Consider the following 13,375-nt stretch of genomic DNA (forward strand, 5'->3'; position numbering starts at 1 on the left):
TTTTAAATTGCCTTATCGACAAACAAGGCTGTACTAATATTTAAACGCCTTTTATTGAAAACGAAACAAAACAAAATTGAGACGTGCAGGCCAAATTCTACGTAAGTACCTTTTTCTGTAGAAAGTATGGAGACCTATGCCTATTAGCAATCATCCACTGCAATACTCACGCAACGTCTCAAGAAAGAATTTGTTGCGTGACAGAAGTAAACTTAAGTTATGTCTAAGATTACAGACAGGACAAATCAATTGAACATAGTAAGGAATAGCAGAATGAACAATAACGTTTAAATAGGTTATAGATAGTGCACATCCGTTTGAAACGAACCTTATTGAACAAGTTTCATTGAAACGCAAAGATTATTGTCAGATATTTATCTATGAAATACAGATTTATTTTATAATATTGTACTGAGATGTTGTGTTCTTCCTCCCACCACCTACAGGCAGCGACATTATTGTTGACGCATCCACCTTTTCAATCCCGTCTTACTTCAAGTTTATCTCTTTTGTCCTTGTTAAGTTAAGTTATTCGCTCCCCTGCCCCCATACAAAACAAAGTTGTATAGCGGTTCCATGAATCTTTAGCTACATACAGGCAACAATGAATGGGGGGGGGGGGGGGAAGGGGGGTTCTTTTCAATAATTTAAAGTGTGGTATAAACAGGAGCATTATTCTGCACATGAATAGAACTATTCAAACATGATGTGTCCACTAATTTTAACACTGGTTGTAGCTCTCAAGGACATTTTATAGTTATGCAAGTACTATTACTGCTTCAAATTTGATTTTATTAGTTATGAAACACAGAAAGAAAAATGATTTAAGCCCTTCGGAAACGTTGCACAGAAAAGACATCTTGAATATCTTAAAGTGTGGTATACTACACTAGCTGAAGAACACAATCACGTTTGATTTCAAAGACATAGTAGATAACTTTACCATCCTTATAGTTTCAAGCGATTTTCAATAGTGTGGTAAAATCAAGCCCAAAGCAATCACAGAAGGTCACAGAAGCTAATCAAAGCAAGAAAAATAGTATGAGGAGCCAATGAGAAGTAGAAGTATAAACAAGTAAACTGCCTGAAGCGCGGGAAAACGCGTGTGATGGACCAAGTCGTGATTGGTTTTAGTTTTGAATCTGATTGGTTGAGAAAGTGGTGCACGTTTTCTGGACCAATCACATAGCGAAGTATTGTAAAACCGAAAAAGTCCCGGATTACTTTGGACACTCAATTGACAGTTGCTCTGTCGGGAAATTTCATACTTACCCAGCTGCTGAAAAATCTTCACACCAATCGAGCATCCAACCAAAATTGGGAAAGAGAAGAAAATCAAATGCAGGAATGAAAAGATAAAAATAGTGTAAATATCTAATTAAAAATGGAAATAAGTAAAGTGACCGGTAAGGAATAGATACCGCTCCTGAAAGGGATGTTTATTCCTGTAATCAATGTTTCCGTTTCAAGTTATTGAATTTTTAACTCCATTAAATTAACTTTTTCAGTTGTGTAATTGTTTCTGATCGTCTCCATGGACTGCAAGAAGAAGACTTGCACACGTCTTCAAAGTTTCCTGTTACTCTTACAGTCAGTTTTGTGTTTCTTCCAATGCTTTTTCTGGCACATTTTACCACAGTAAAACACTTTTTTACATCCAAGGCACCTTTTTAACGTCTCTCTCTTTGAATGGCAAAAGGCGCATTCTTGATCCCTGTGGGAAGCTGAACCTTGAAATGAGTCGGAGAAGCCTGCAGAATGCTCAGAGGGGGCAGATCTACCTCGTGACAAAGAGGATGCATCCATATGGCCAGGTTTTGCAGAAGTAAGAGCGCTGAATAGAGGACTTTTCATACCATGTTTTCTTTTCCCAAGGGCTGCTATAGCAGAAAAAAAAATTAACAATATTCTTTTTCTGTGGATCAAGGTATAGATGTGTTATTAAGGTATATATCAAGGTATAGATGTGTTATTAAAGAAGAAAAGTAATCACCTATGAATTAATGTTAGGCGATCAATTTTGGGGTAGGTGCGCTCAAGACGACTTATCCCCAGCTACCTTGTCACTTTTGACAAGCGTGTACTGCTGCTATCCACTCATATGTGTTTAGCTCAATCCTCCTATCTTTATAATGCTATGTCACTCAGTAATTGCATCCTCAACATATTTTGTTCCCACCATTAAATCCTTTTTTTAGTTTTGAAAAACCCGAAATAAAAAGCTGCAGCGTATCGGGTGCCCTGCAATGTCGGTTACCAAAAAGAAGTTATGCAGAGAACGCCTACGATGTTTGCTGCCTTACTTCTTGCGAGGTAGAACGAACTCAACCTATCACAAAAAGAATCGCCTTCTCTCATTAGTTAACTTACGAGCGAGACTTTTGGTGCTTTCTCGTGGAAACAACGGGATAATGTAAGAGTTCTTCCACACAACATAGCCATCATCTTGAGGAACTCGGACTGCATTTGTGTATATCATTTTACGGAATAAGACCTTCTCCTGTGAAAAAATTGGGCATAACAGAATCCATTTCATGGCTGTTTCAACTAAACAATGAGTAAGCAAAAACACTTTTTAGCTTAAATGCAATTCTTTAGTATCTAATATTATCATAATTATCTTTATATTGTTACCATAACTGTTACCATTGTAATATCATCATTACCATTGTCATTTCAATTGCTATCATTAGTAGCATCGTTGTTATTATTGTTAGCATTATTATCATTATTAATGCTATTATTATTGTTCTCATCCATTTGAATTCGAAACAACCGTTGGCCATATCCTTCCTTTTTCACCTTATAAATGAAATGGAAGAAACAGCAGAAGACAGGAGCGACGCAATATCTCGCAGAAATTGTTCCGTCAACATCAATTACCCCTTACCTCTCGGTCAGCTACAAATCTGTTGACTTTATGAAGAAAAATTCGGTGGTGGTATTCTTCCACTAGTAGAGTATTTCCCGGATTCTTGCGAATCAATTCCGCAAACCGCTGACAATCGCAGAAAATGACCTTAGCCACAGGTAAATTCTTCCACTTGAACAGTTTTTCCACTTTGATAACGAAGCCCTTCTTTTTCAGCATGTCTTCCACTGAGTCATATGGTTCTTCTATGATTCCTCGTTCGTCAACATAATGTACCTTGGGAATCTTTGGCGTCCAACGAAAAACGCGCCATCATTAGAGTTTTATTTAAAATGAACTCACATACAATTGGAGCAACAGTTCCCCAGTACATATACGATGATTGTGGCTATCGAGAATGAGCCCTTTAGTTCATCAACAATTAAAATATTTGTCTACTCTGCCTTCGTTTTTCACGAGGCAGACTTCCAAACCTCACAACTCAAAGGCTCAACCACCATAAACAGGCAAAAAGTTCAATGTCACACCATAACAAATATCACAATTTTTCACTCAGTGAACAAACGGCATAAAAAAAATTATTCTTGACCGTCAAACGCTCGCTTTTTTCGGATGCAACAATTCCACGGCCATGTGACCAACAAAATCATAACAAAATGACAAAGAGATTAAAGAATATTCCCAAGTGGAACCGGCGGCGACAAGTATCTTTTCATGACCTAAAACCACGTTTGGTGGAAAATATCTCATTCCAAACTCCAAAATCCCTGGCTACTTACTGACTGGAGAAAGAGCTTCCAAACTTATCAGACTTTCGCCCTTCCAAGGTATCAAAAGTATAGCCATAGATCGATGAAAGCTTAAAGCACTCGCCTAACTATAGCTAGATAGAGCGCTTTTCGATTCTAGGTTGTAATGCCAAAACCACCGTTATCACAAAGAACAAAGAACTTAAACAAAAACCAAGTCAACCGCCCAAAGTGCAACCACCGATTAAGTCGCGATTGGTTTTAGTTGCATCTGGTTTGTTGAGAGAGTGGCCCGATTTTTTCTGTTCAAATCACAGCATGAGCGAAGTTAAGGAAAACAAATGCAATCTCCGACTACTTTCGGTACTAAATTGTTGATTACTCTGCGAGATTATCCAATATGCTGACGACGGAGGACGTGAAACACTCCTCGATTTTTAAATGTATGCATTAAAAAAACATGTAAAAAAATAAGTGTTTCCTGCAGATTTACCTCAGGCTCCTTCACATGTTGATGAATAATGTTTGTAATGGATTCCCTGAGGTTAAAAAATGGCGGACCACTTTCTTTTCGTGATTTCAGTTCCAGATCAAGTTTAGTGCGAAACATTCTGCAGAGCATTCTAGAACAGCGAAAACAATAAGAAACAAAAGTTAATATATTAGAACATTATTGTATAAATATCTTAGGAAGAAATGTTACAAGAGGAAATCGCTGACAGTTACCGTTTCTTTAGTATTAAATAAAGGTACCATCACAGATATAAACCTGTCCTGTGGTTAGCAAAAGGGTTAATCCGGCTCGTGATTTACAAACTTCTCGAGCTTTATCCCAACGTCTTTCATAGGTTATGACGTCGGTGAACAGAGAGAAAGTGCGGTCTATTGATTAAAGATCCTACTTATTGATTTTTTCCCTTAAACCTATCCAGAATCACTAAATGTACCATAGTTATACTTTAGTTTTGTTTTCTTATAAAAAATCCCTCGCTGATTCCATTTTAAACATACCTTATATCGGTAAGTCTACTATCCCACTCTGGCATTGCATGAAAAGGCAGTGGAGCTAAGTTTTGTATTACAAGTTCTCCCACTGTTCCATCGTTTCGTTTGGAAATGTTGCAGAATATTTTCCCGACTTTGCGTGAGATTTGGAACTTGGATGAGTCAATATTGACAAAGCATGAAAAATGCATGCTGAGTGGGTCGCTGTACGGATGTCAGAAAAAGAAAGGAGATAAATTAACTTGTAACAAAAAGAGCACAGTCCTCAAATGCTGATGAGATGACACAGGACATTTTTTCCTGGGCAAATATAATTGAAATTGAAAGTATTATGAAAATAATATTTTGATAACTGTGGACAGCTTGTGACTTCTCTTGCAAATGAGAAGATCACTTGGAGTTTTCTTTTAACCATTAATAATTTAAAGTCAATGGTATCTCTTTTTTAATCAATCAAAAACTTAAATTTTCCAGCGAAGATTTTGCGAGGCTCATAACATCGTTATAATCATCACGTAGTGGTGCTTAATGATCACTGCTGAAGTTTTTGCACATCCCAAGAGTGCGCTACCCACCCTCTGGCCCCCTCAAAGTCTATTTGGACTCCTGTAGGAGACTTAGCTGGCTGGCTGATCTTCATTGCCTTCGCTTTGCACATGGTGGAGTCTAGTACCTCAAGCTCTGCAGAATAAGAGTGTATGCTCTCCGCCACTTTCATTACCTATCAAAAAAGGGGAAAAACGGCAACAATGACTAGATGAAACGTATATGATTACAGGGTCCATGGTCTTGGCGATGTCATCACTTCGAATGCATATCGAGACGTTTCAGTTGTTATCTACCTTTATAATACCAGTTTTCATTGCACGTCGACGAAATTTGCGACTGGTTTAACGCGTCATTTTATGATTCATGTGCTTATTTACTATACTGTTTTGTTCTTCGCCACGATAACGAAATTGGACCTAAAGTGCCATTTTGTATTCCAGTTCTTGTCCTTGTGTCCAAAATCCTTCCACTATTATTACAGAACTGGCCTCAAAAAGATGCACCAAGTCTGGGACCTCATTGTGCTTGGCTGTGGGGCAAATGAGCATCCCATGTGTATCAAGTCAAAACAATGATAACTTAAAGTTAACAACATACAATACACCCTTTACCTTTAGTAGTTGGCATTTCTCGTTGGACTCAACCACGGTGAAAGTCTGTCTTGCAAACAGACCAAATTTTTCGACAGGATCAATCCGTTCAACACTCTGCACAGTCTCTTCTCCTAGCCTCACTGGTTCACAATTGATGACGGCAGGTATTAATTCTATGGATGATATCCACATCGTGGAGGAAATTTCATGCTCATTCCAGTCTTCTTCGCGTAGATGGAAAGTTACCACATCAGTGTTGTCATCATATCTTAAGCTGTTGTAAATTACTGAAGGATCAGGCGGTGTGGCTAGGCCCATAGCAAGCGACCACTTAAATAGAAATACGAAATGGATAAATGCATACATGAATACAAAGAAAATCAATAAATAAGCAGTTTTGTGTATAATCTTTTCATGATCTAATCATTTATTATTTGCGTAATAAGATTTATAAGTTTAACAGAGTGATTTTGTTTTCTTACCTGCAAGGGAGCCTCCTCGGGACTGCTGCGTTCCCTCCTGATGCAAATCATTGGCTTTGGTGTTCCTTTATACCATGGCAGGACGGCAATCTTGATGTTAACTTTTATTTCAACGATGGGCTCTGTAGTTGTAGACGAATAAAATAATGCGTTGATGGAGATTAAAAGGTTCTCTAGAATTTGTCTACTTCCTAAGTTGTGAGTTCGAATTTCACCTGCTTTAATTTCTTAATGGGAGAGGTTTACTCCTGAAACTATTTTATTGTCATCTTCTTCATAAAAAAGCATATTTATGTAAAAATTCACGAGTTGGCGCACATTAGATTAAGACTAATCGAATCGTCTAAAATTTTTACTCATATGCGCCAAAAATTCGATTGTGGACGCCGCCATTTGGAAAACAACTTAGAAACTTAGCTTCCCCAGCAACCCACATCGTTTGGTTTCACCAAAAACTCCTGGTTTAGATCTGAACCTTAAAAAATCAGTGACTAAATTATGAATTGAGTTTGAATCGAATCATATAAAAATATGTGCTTCTTTGGATTAGATCCGACTATTACGAGTAGATCGCATAGCTTGCGGCATAGATGCAGCAGAGGAAATGTTACCGCTAGGCAATCTCGTTACCAAATGTTCACTAAGTCTTACCTGGTTTTTTCCCTAAAGATGCCTTTAACAGATTCCAGGATAGTCCGTACCTCCTCTCAAAATCAGCTGGTAACTCATTTTCAAGAACGTCAAATATTTCGGTGGCTAAAACGCAAATAAGCAACCCAAATTGAGTGTCAATATTTCATGATCATAAAACTAAGAGATTACATTCATTCTTCTTCCTCTTGAATTTCCCAATTCGAAATTGTGCAGATTTACTTTGTCCATTCGCTATTGTTAAGACAAATGTAGATAAAATACGAGGGTATTCTTTTTCAAGAGGAAATTCAGTATCAACGAGCTAAAAAGTTGTGAACACAAATTGTAATATATTAGGAACAGCCTATAAACTGAGGAAGGTTGTTACAAACTGAAAATTACAAACTTAAGCGGTGTTGATTACAATTAAAACAGTGATAATAAAGATGATTAAAAAATACAGAAAGTGATAAAGGAATGATTAGTTCTCTAAAAATTCGCAGACTTTTCCTGCAGTGCAAGCGGTTTTCCTTACAAGGCGAGCTTTATCATTTCGTATGCCAACATCGTGGAGGTATAAAAGAACTGGCTTAAGAACTGGAACTCGTGGTAGTTTCTTAGGGTTTCCTTGATACAATAGGACTGACCGATCTGTATTTTCAGTGCTCGAACGGCATGAACACGCAAACGCTCCAGGCTAACATCTAACTTAAAAATTGATATGACCTTCTCCCTTGAAGAGTGGTTGTGCCTGATGTATAATTCGAAGCAAGGTCAGAGGCGAAGGCGAAGTGACGCCAAAGGAATGAATGACCTCCTTCGATAGATTGAAGCAACGCTCTGTGAGACGCAGTAGTGCTTGGACAACGTCAGTGCCTTTATCTGAAATTGCAAAAAAGTATTTGTAAAATTGCATGAGTCACAAGGTGAGGTTAACTTGCCGCAGTAACATACACTTTCTTGACAGGCTGGAACTTTTCTCTGCTCTTTTCTTAAGCGACTCAGAATATCTTCATTCCCCCTGATTAAGATTCCGATCCAATCACAAGTTCCCCCCACCCTTCAGTAGTTTTTGGTGGTTTCAATGATTTTTTTTTTATTCCCAGGCAAAGACGGGGTACTTGCTCAGTATAACAAGACCTCAATGAAAATATGTCTTCAGTACGCCATAACTAACCCAACGTCAATAAAGTCCTTTTAGGGTCTGCCTTAACCCAGCAAAGAGTCTCTTCTGTAGAGCCCAATCTGTCTGGAAGTTTTCTACACCGAACAAAACAAAGCAAAAGAAAACAACAAGAATAACAAATGAACAAAAGGAAGCCTCAGTCAAAGACCTTAATCCCTGCTGCATGACAACTGACTGAAGATGTAAACGCGGATATGATTAACCGGCAGACGGAATGGACAGACTCAGAGGGCCTCTTACCATGAAATCTCTGTGAATGCTCTGCGCGATAAAAAATCATACCACTAATTTTTTTGTTTAGGTATTGAAAACAGCAAATTGCGGAAAACTGCATTGGCAGTATTTGGGAGGGTTTAATGTTTTATCAGGAGGAATTGTTTACCAGGATTTGGGCTTTAACGCTTGTTGACAAGAATTCCTATATATAGGACCATATGCTGAGCCTTAATTGTTTCAAAAGGTGGCGGAAAAGCTGCCTCAGTTAAACAGGCCAGCAATGACTGTGGTATACGAGACTGCACAACTAATCCGGCACACTGCATCTAACTTGATGTAATGATTATTTCAATAGCCTAGCATACTTGCTTCCCAATTCGAAATCATCAGCCAGCTTCAAGCCGAGAACTGTTGGGAGAAGTTGCAACGCAACACCAACACATCTGTCATAGTACTCCTTTATACTGTCACATTCACCGCTCCATAACATGCTTGATGTGAACAACAGAGAAGCATTTGGCCTGAATGTAATTTAGAATATAAAACAGGTATTACTCAGATTTCTGGATACCCCTTGTGTATCAGCATTATAAACTGGTTAATTGTCTGCCGTCAAGGGCTTACTTCGAATCTGTTTAACTTAAAGAGGCTTACTTTTTTATCCTAGGAAGTCGTTTTGGTTTTGCTTGATTTTGTTTTGTCTTTTTTTGTTTTAATTGTTTGTTTTTGTTTTTTTTTGTATTAATGTTATGTCGTCAAGGGCATAATCTAATGAGACAAACATCAAAAGATCATAAGGGGAAAGAAGAAGGCCTTCGGTTCGATCTAGGCCTTTAGATATGCTAATTTCACTTAAGCTATTTATGGATAGTTCTAGAAGACCACCATATGCGTCTGTTGACATGTATAACTAACAATTAGAATTAAGTTCAGAAATCAGGGGCGATTACAAAAATAGAGCACAGGATATTACAATTTTCAGACTAACCAGACATTAGGAATCTGCTTTCCCTTATACAAACTTGCACAAAGTAAAAACCATTGTGACAAAACGCCTTCTTATGCTGCGAGTCGAGAGTCACTAAATCCGAAACGAAAGTTAAATAATTGTATATTGCACATGTCGCGCATCGCTTTTCGTTTTGCATACCGCTTTTGCTCAGTGAAAATGACTGAAAATGAAAAATATTCGTCTTCTCTCAGCGAACATTGGTCACTTGTGTGTAAGGTTGAGTTTTTGGAGAAGAGCGATGAGATTTGTTTTTTAATATCAAACTGACAGTAAGGAGAAACTACTCAAGGAAACCACAGTGCTTTCCACCCCAAGCTAAAAATAACCTAAAACTGTTATCAACATATGTCAGGGGGTTGGCCGTGATATCACGGCCAACTCCCTGATTTCCCCTCAATGTCACCTTATGATCTCTTGGATAACAGGAATGAAAGGAGTTCACCTCAACGACCTTAACAAGATCAACAGGTGTCGCGGCAACGATAACGATGAGAATGAGGACTAAAACAAAAAACACTTACACTTTTAACCTCGGGGAACAGCAGACGAGAACGTTCAACAAACCAATGTGATCGCTGAGATTACTTGTATCGATTACGTCGAACAACACTTCTGGCGGAAAACCACTTGTACACAAAGTAAGTCCATCGCCTGTCCACAGTGTAATCTGCAAAATGACATTTGGTCAAAGATGATGTTATTCAGTAAATGACACACGCATACTCTAAAAAAAAAAAAAAAATACAAACAAACAAACAAACAAAAAAAAAAATTTCCGAACGCCCCCAGTTGAAGTCAATGACATTAGAAATTACTAAATATACACTATAAGGCAACAACAATTAGCTATCAATAGCTTATCCAGAGTACCCGCTGGACTTTACGTGAGACTGAAAAATACTATGCTGCATATTTATTAAAGAGAATAGTAAGGTGAATCGACAAGTTGCTAGTATTTGGTCAAAAGCTCCAGGATCTAATCATACGCAGGAAAAAACTTGATGGATCTTGAAACCAAACCTAGATAAGGAACAGACCATCAGGTTGAGGTCTTTAGATGACCATTTGGTTTTACGACCTAAAGAGCGAAATAGCTAATGAGTGTCGCACGCGTTACTTACATCAAATATATAGTAGCCCAACACGCGTTACAAATAAAGTCGCTAAAATAGCGTTAAAATGACTCTATGCGACAAAGCGGGTACAGAATAAAGGTAAGGGGACCTGACACGTCATATTCCTCGTTTTTGTTATCCTTTATTTTTTTTTTCTATTTTTTTCCATTTTTTTACACTTACGCTTAAAATTTAATCTTTATATATTAGGTATTCTTGTTAATAAACTTTAGACCCCCATATCGCACACAGCATGCTTAGGGCGCCAGCAGTTAAATGAGTTCCACCTCAGCCTTTATTTGTTTTTATTTGACTAATCACATTGTACCATTCTCCGACCTTACTTGGTTATGAGTGTACTAACGTATCTGTGAAAACAGAATTCACCTTCAGATTTGTTTGGTGATTCTTATATTGCTCCTGAAATCTTTTTATCCAGGCGGCCAGCTTTTCCTTGCAAACATCAGTACATGATCTACCTTGCTCGAGGTCTTTCCTGGAAAAGAAAAAGAGCTTAGAGATAGCTGTTATCATTTCTTATGAGTGAATGTGCGTCGACTAATGACGGGAATGTTGTTGGGCGACAATATTCCGAGCGGGAGATGAACAGGGAGGAATGCACTTGAATGGGGGTTGCTATAATGCGAGCCTGCGAGCCCGAGCCTTTTATGACGAGCCGGAGCCATTTTTTTCGAGCCCCGGGAAAATAACATCCAAATCTGGACATAATGCCTTTTTATGGTCATGGTCCCAGGCGTTCCTTGTTTAAACCGCGGAAACTGAAGATGAGTGTGCTACAACTTGTCTTATCATGTCCTCGCTGATTGTAAACGACACAATTTTCGAAATGTTGTGTTTTGGGAAGGTCGCACGATAAAGATTCCTATCTTATACGCTGTTCTCACATACAAACGCACACACCATTCGTGGTAGGCCCACACTAAACGATGTCGAGCGTTTTCGCTCAAACTACGAAAATACTGGCAAAACTGTGACAGCCGATTAACAACAAACTATGAAGCTGAGACGAACACCTCGCTGGAAGGTGGCGCTAACAACAGCGAATTGGATAGGGATACTGACAGAAGAAACATGAATTGTAATGTTAAATATCTAAGCTTAGCTCTTCCGTTAAATACCTGTTTCTGTAATTGGTTTCTATCGGGTTCAATACTTGTAAAGTACGATTTGATATTTCGTACATAATCACTATTATTATTGTGCAAGCGATCGTGAAAGTTGGTTTGCTCTTTGCATGGAGTTACGAGTGCTTAGTAGAAGACATGATGAATACTCTTCATGACTGTGATCTACTAGAAAAATTTTCCAATATGACCAATGTTCATGAACATAATAATGTTACAGTGTCGTCATTAAAGGTGAAAAAATTCAGATCTCAGGATGCATATTATAATTGTGCTCCTGTTTTGTGTGAATGCTATGGCTTTGTAGTTTCGAATAAATTTTACGCCTGGTGAATTCTCAAGTAAAGCGCTCGCTACGAAGCCCGAGTGAACGCTCCTCGTGCGTCTAGCTTGATATTTTTTCAGATTTTCACCTTCGAATGCCTTCTGGAGAGGAGCCAAAGACAGTTAGAATAAAATGAGGACAGAAAATAGAAAGATATTGAACAAATAGTGGCTCGCAAGAAGAGGCTCGAGGCTCGCAAAAAACGGCTCCGGCTCGCAGGCTCGCACATTAGTTACTCTCCACTTGAATGGACCTCAACAAACATTTGGTTTAAATAAATGAGAGACAGAAGCCCTATTGTTAGTTACCTTTCGAGTGGTGGATAACCCACAAACGCACGGGAACTATAATGCTGCCTCCACTTGTGAACGAATGGACGAATCAATGTTGGATTTGTTTTGTCCGACTCATCATTCGTGGAGCCTTCTCTAAACCAGTGTTGTATTTCCGTGTAGAGTGGATTTGTCGCAGCAGGTTTCACAAAATTGTCTAGTTCCTCTTCATAGATCTCCATCACCATATGAGTTAGTAGAGAAAGGCACTGAGAATCCTCACAAAACCCTTTACTTCTTTTAGCGTCCTCTATCAGGTTGTTTCTTTCCTCTTTAACACTTTTCACCTCGAGATCGAGATCTCTCCAGTCTTTCCATATATCTTGACATTCGCGGAGAACGTCGCCATCTTGAAACTTTAAGATATTTTTATCGCTGTCAAAATTCTTCTCCAACAGTTCACTGAGTACTTTTCGCAGTCGATCAAAGTCGGCCACTGACAGTGCTAGGTTATACCAAATATTCCACAAGAAGTCTACATCAGCAGGGACATCGGAATTTATCACACTAGCGACTTCTAGGAGCACAGCATTGCGAGCTATCACTGACGGATCATAGTCATTCAAATGGAAACTTAAACTCTTCGGACGCTCGTGTGGTTTTCTTAGAGATAGCTCAGACAAACTGTAAAGGAAACTCCTAACATCACCGCATGCTAAAAGTAACACGTCTACATGTTGTTCTTTCGATGTGCCCAACAGCTCCGTGATATCTCGGGCTGGTGTGTTTCCCATCGCGTACGAGTATAAACCTTCTGGGTAAAGGGTTATTCCCATCGGATTATGAAAACTTAGATTAGGAACACCTTGCTTGTCGTATTTTGTCATGTTGATAGTTAGCGAAGCAGGATAAATTGCGACAAATGGTGTCTTTTATAGCCTCCTGCGCAGACGTTCTTAGGCATCGTCACGCAATCATTCCTCCCCCACGAACGTCTGCTTCAACCCGTAGCTACTTCCGTTCAGGCGAACTGGCCAATCACAGGCCGTATGCTATTTTTCGAAAAATCTACCCACAAACTTTATTTTGTGGGTAGATCTGGCGGACATCTGTGCGGTCTTCAATCTTGTGTCTCAGAAATTTTGTATTCGGGAGTTAAATGCCCTTCAGAAAGAAGCAATAATCCAATTTGTAGATAAGCAGAGAAATGTTTTCATTAAT

General features: G+C 38.7%; 1 protein-coding gene and 1 pseudogene across 2 annotated transcripts; one reads left to right on the forward strand and one right to left on the reverse strand.

The window, feature by feature from the left end:
* LOC148720290 (uncharacterized) overlaps window positions 1-13,375 on the forward strand; it is a 167,579-nt pseudogene that overhangs the window by 52,591 nt on the left and 101,613 nt on the right.
* Window positions 35-13,129, reverse strand: LOC111333821 (uncharacterized). Of its 2 annotated transcripts, none has more exons than XM_088739438.1 (15): window positions 12,191-13,129; window positions 10,800-10,908; window positions 9,819-9,964; window positions 8,651-8,806; window positions 8,061-8,143; window positions 7,610-7,765; window positions 6,902-7,006; window positions 6,251-6,372; window positions 5,787-6,098; window positions 5,202-5,347; window positions 4,633-4,830; window positions 4,115-4,244; window positions 2,891-3,157; window positions 2,371-2,500; window positions 35-1,877 (listed from the first exon to the last, which is right to left on the reverse strand). In XM_088739438.1, exons 1-15 carry the CDS (start codon window positions 13,039-13,041, stop codon window positions 1,567-1,569), a joined length of 3,222 nt encoding a protein of 1,073 aa, XP_088595564.1. In that variant the 5' UTR covers window positions 13,042-13,129; the 3' UTR covers window positions 35-1,566. The 2 variants fall into 2 exon arrangements, with proteins under 2 accessions (XP_088595564.1, XP_022795177.2); XM_022939442.2 differs by having other exon boundaries at window positions 35-1,880; window positions 12,191-13,128.

Source organism: Stylophora pistillata, chromosome 11 (genome assembly GCF_964205215.1).
Source record: "Stylophora pistillata chromosome 11, jaStyPist1.2, whole genome shotgun sequence".
Taxonomy (NCBI): domain Eukaryota; kingdom Metazoa; phylum Cnidaria; class Anthozoa; order Scleractinia; family Pocilloporidae; genus Stylophora; species Stylophora pistillata.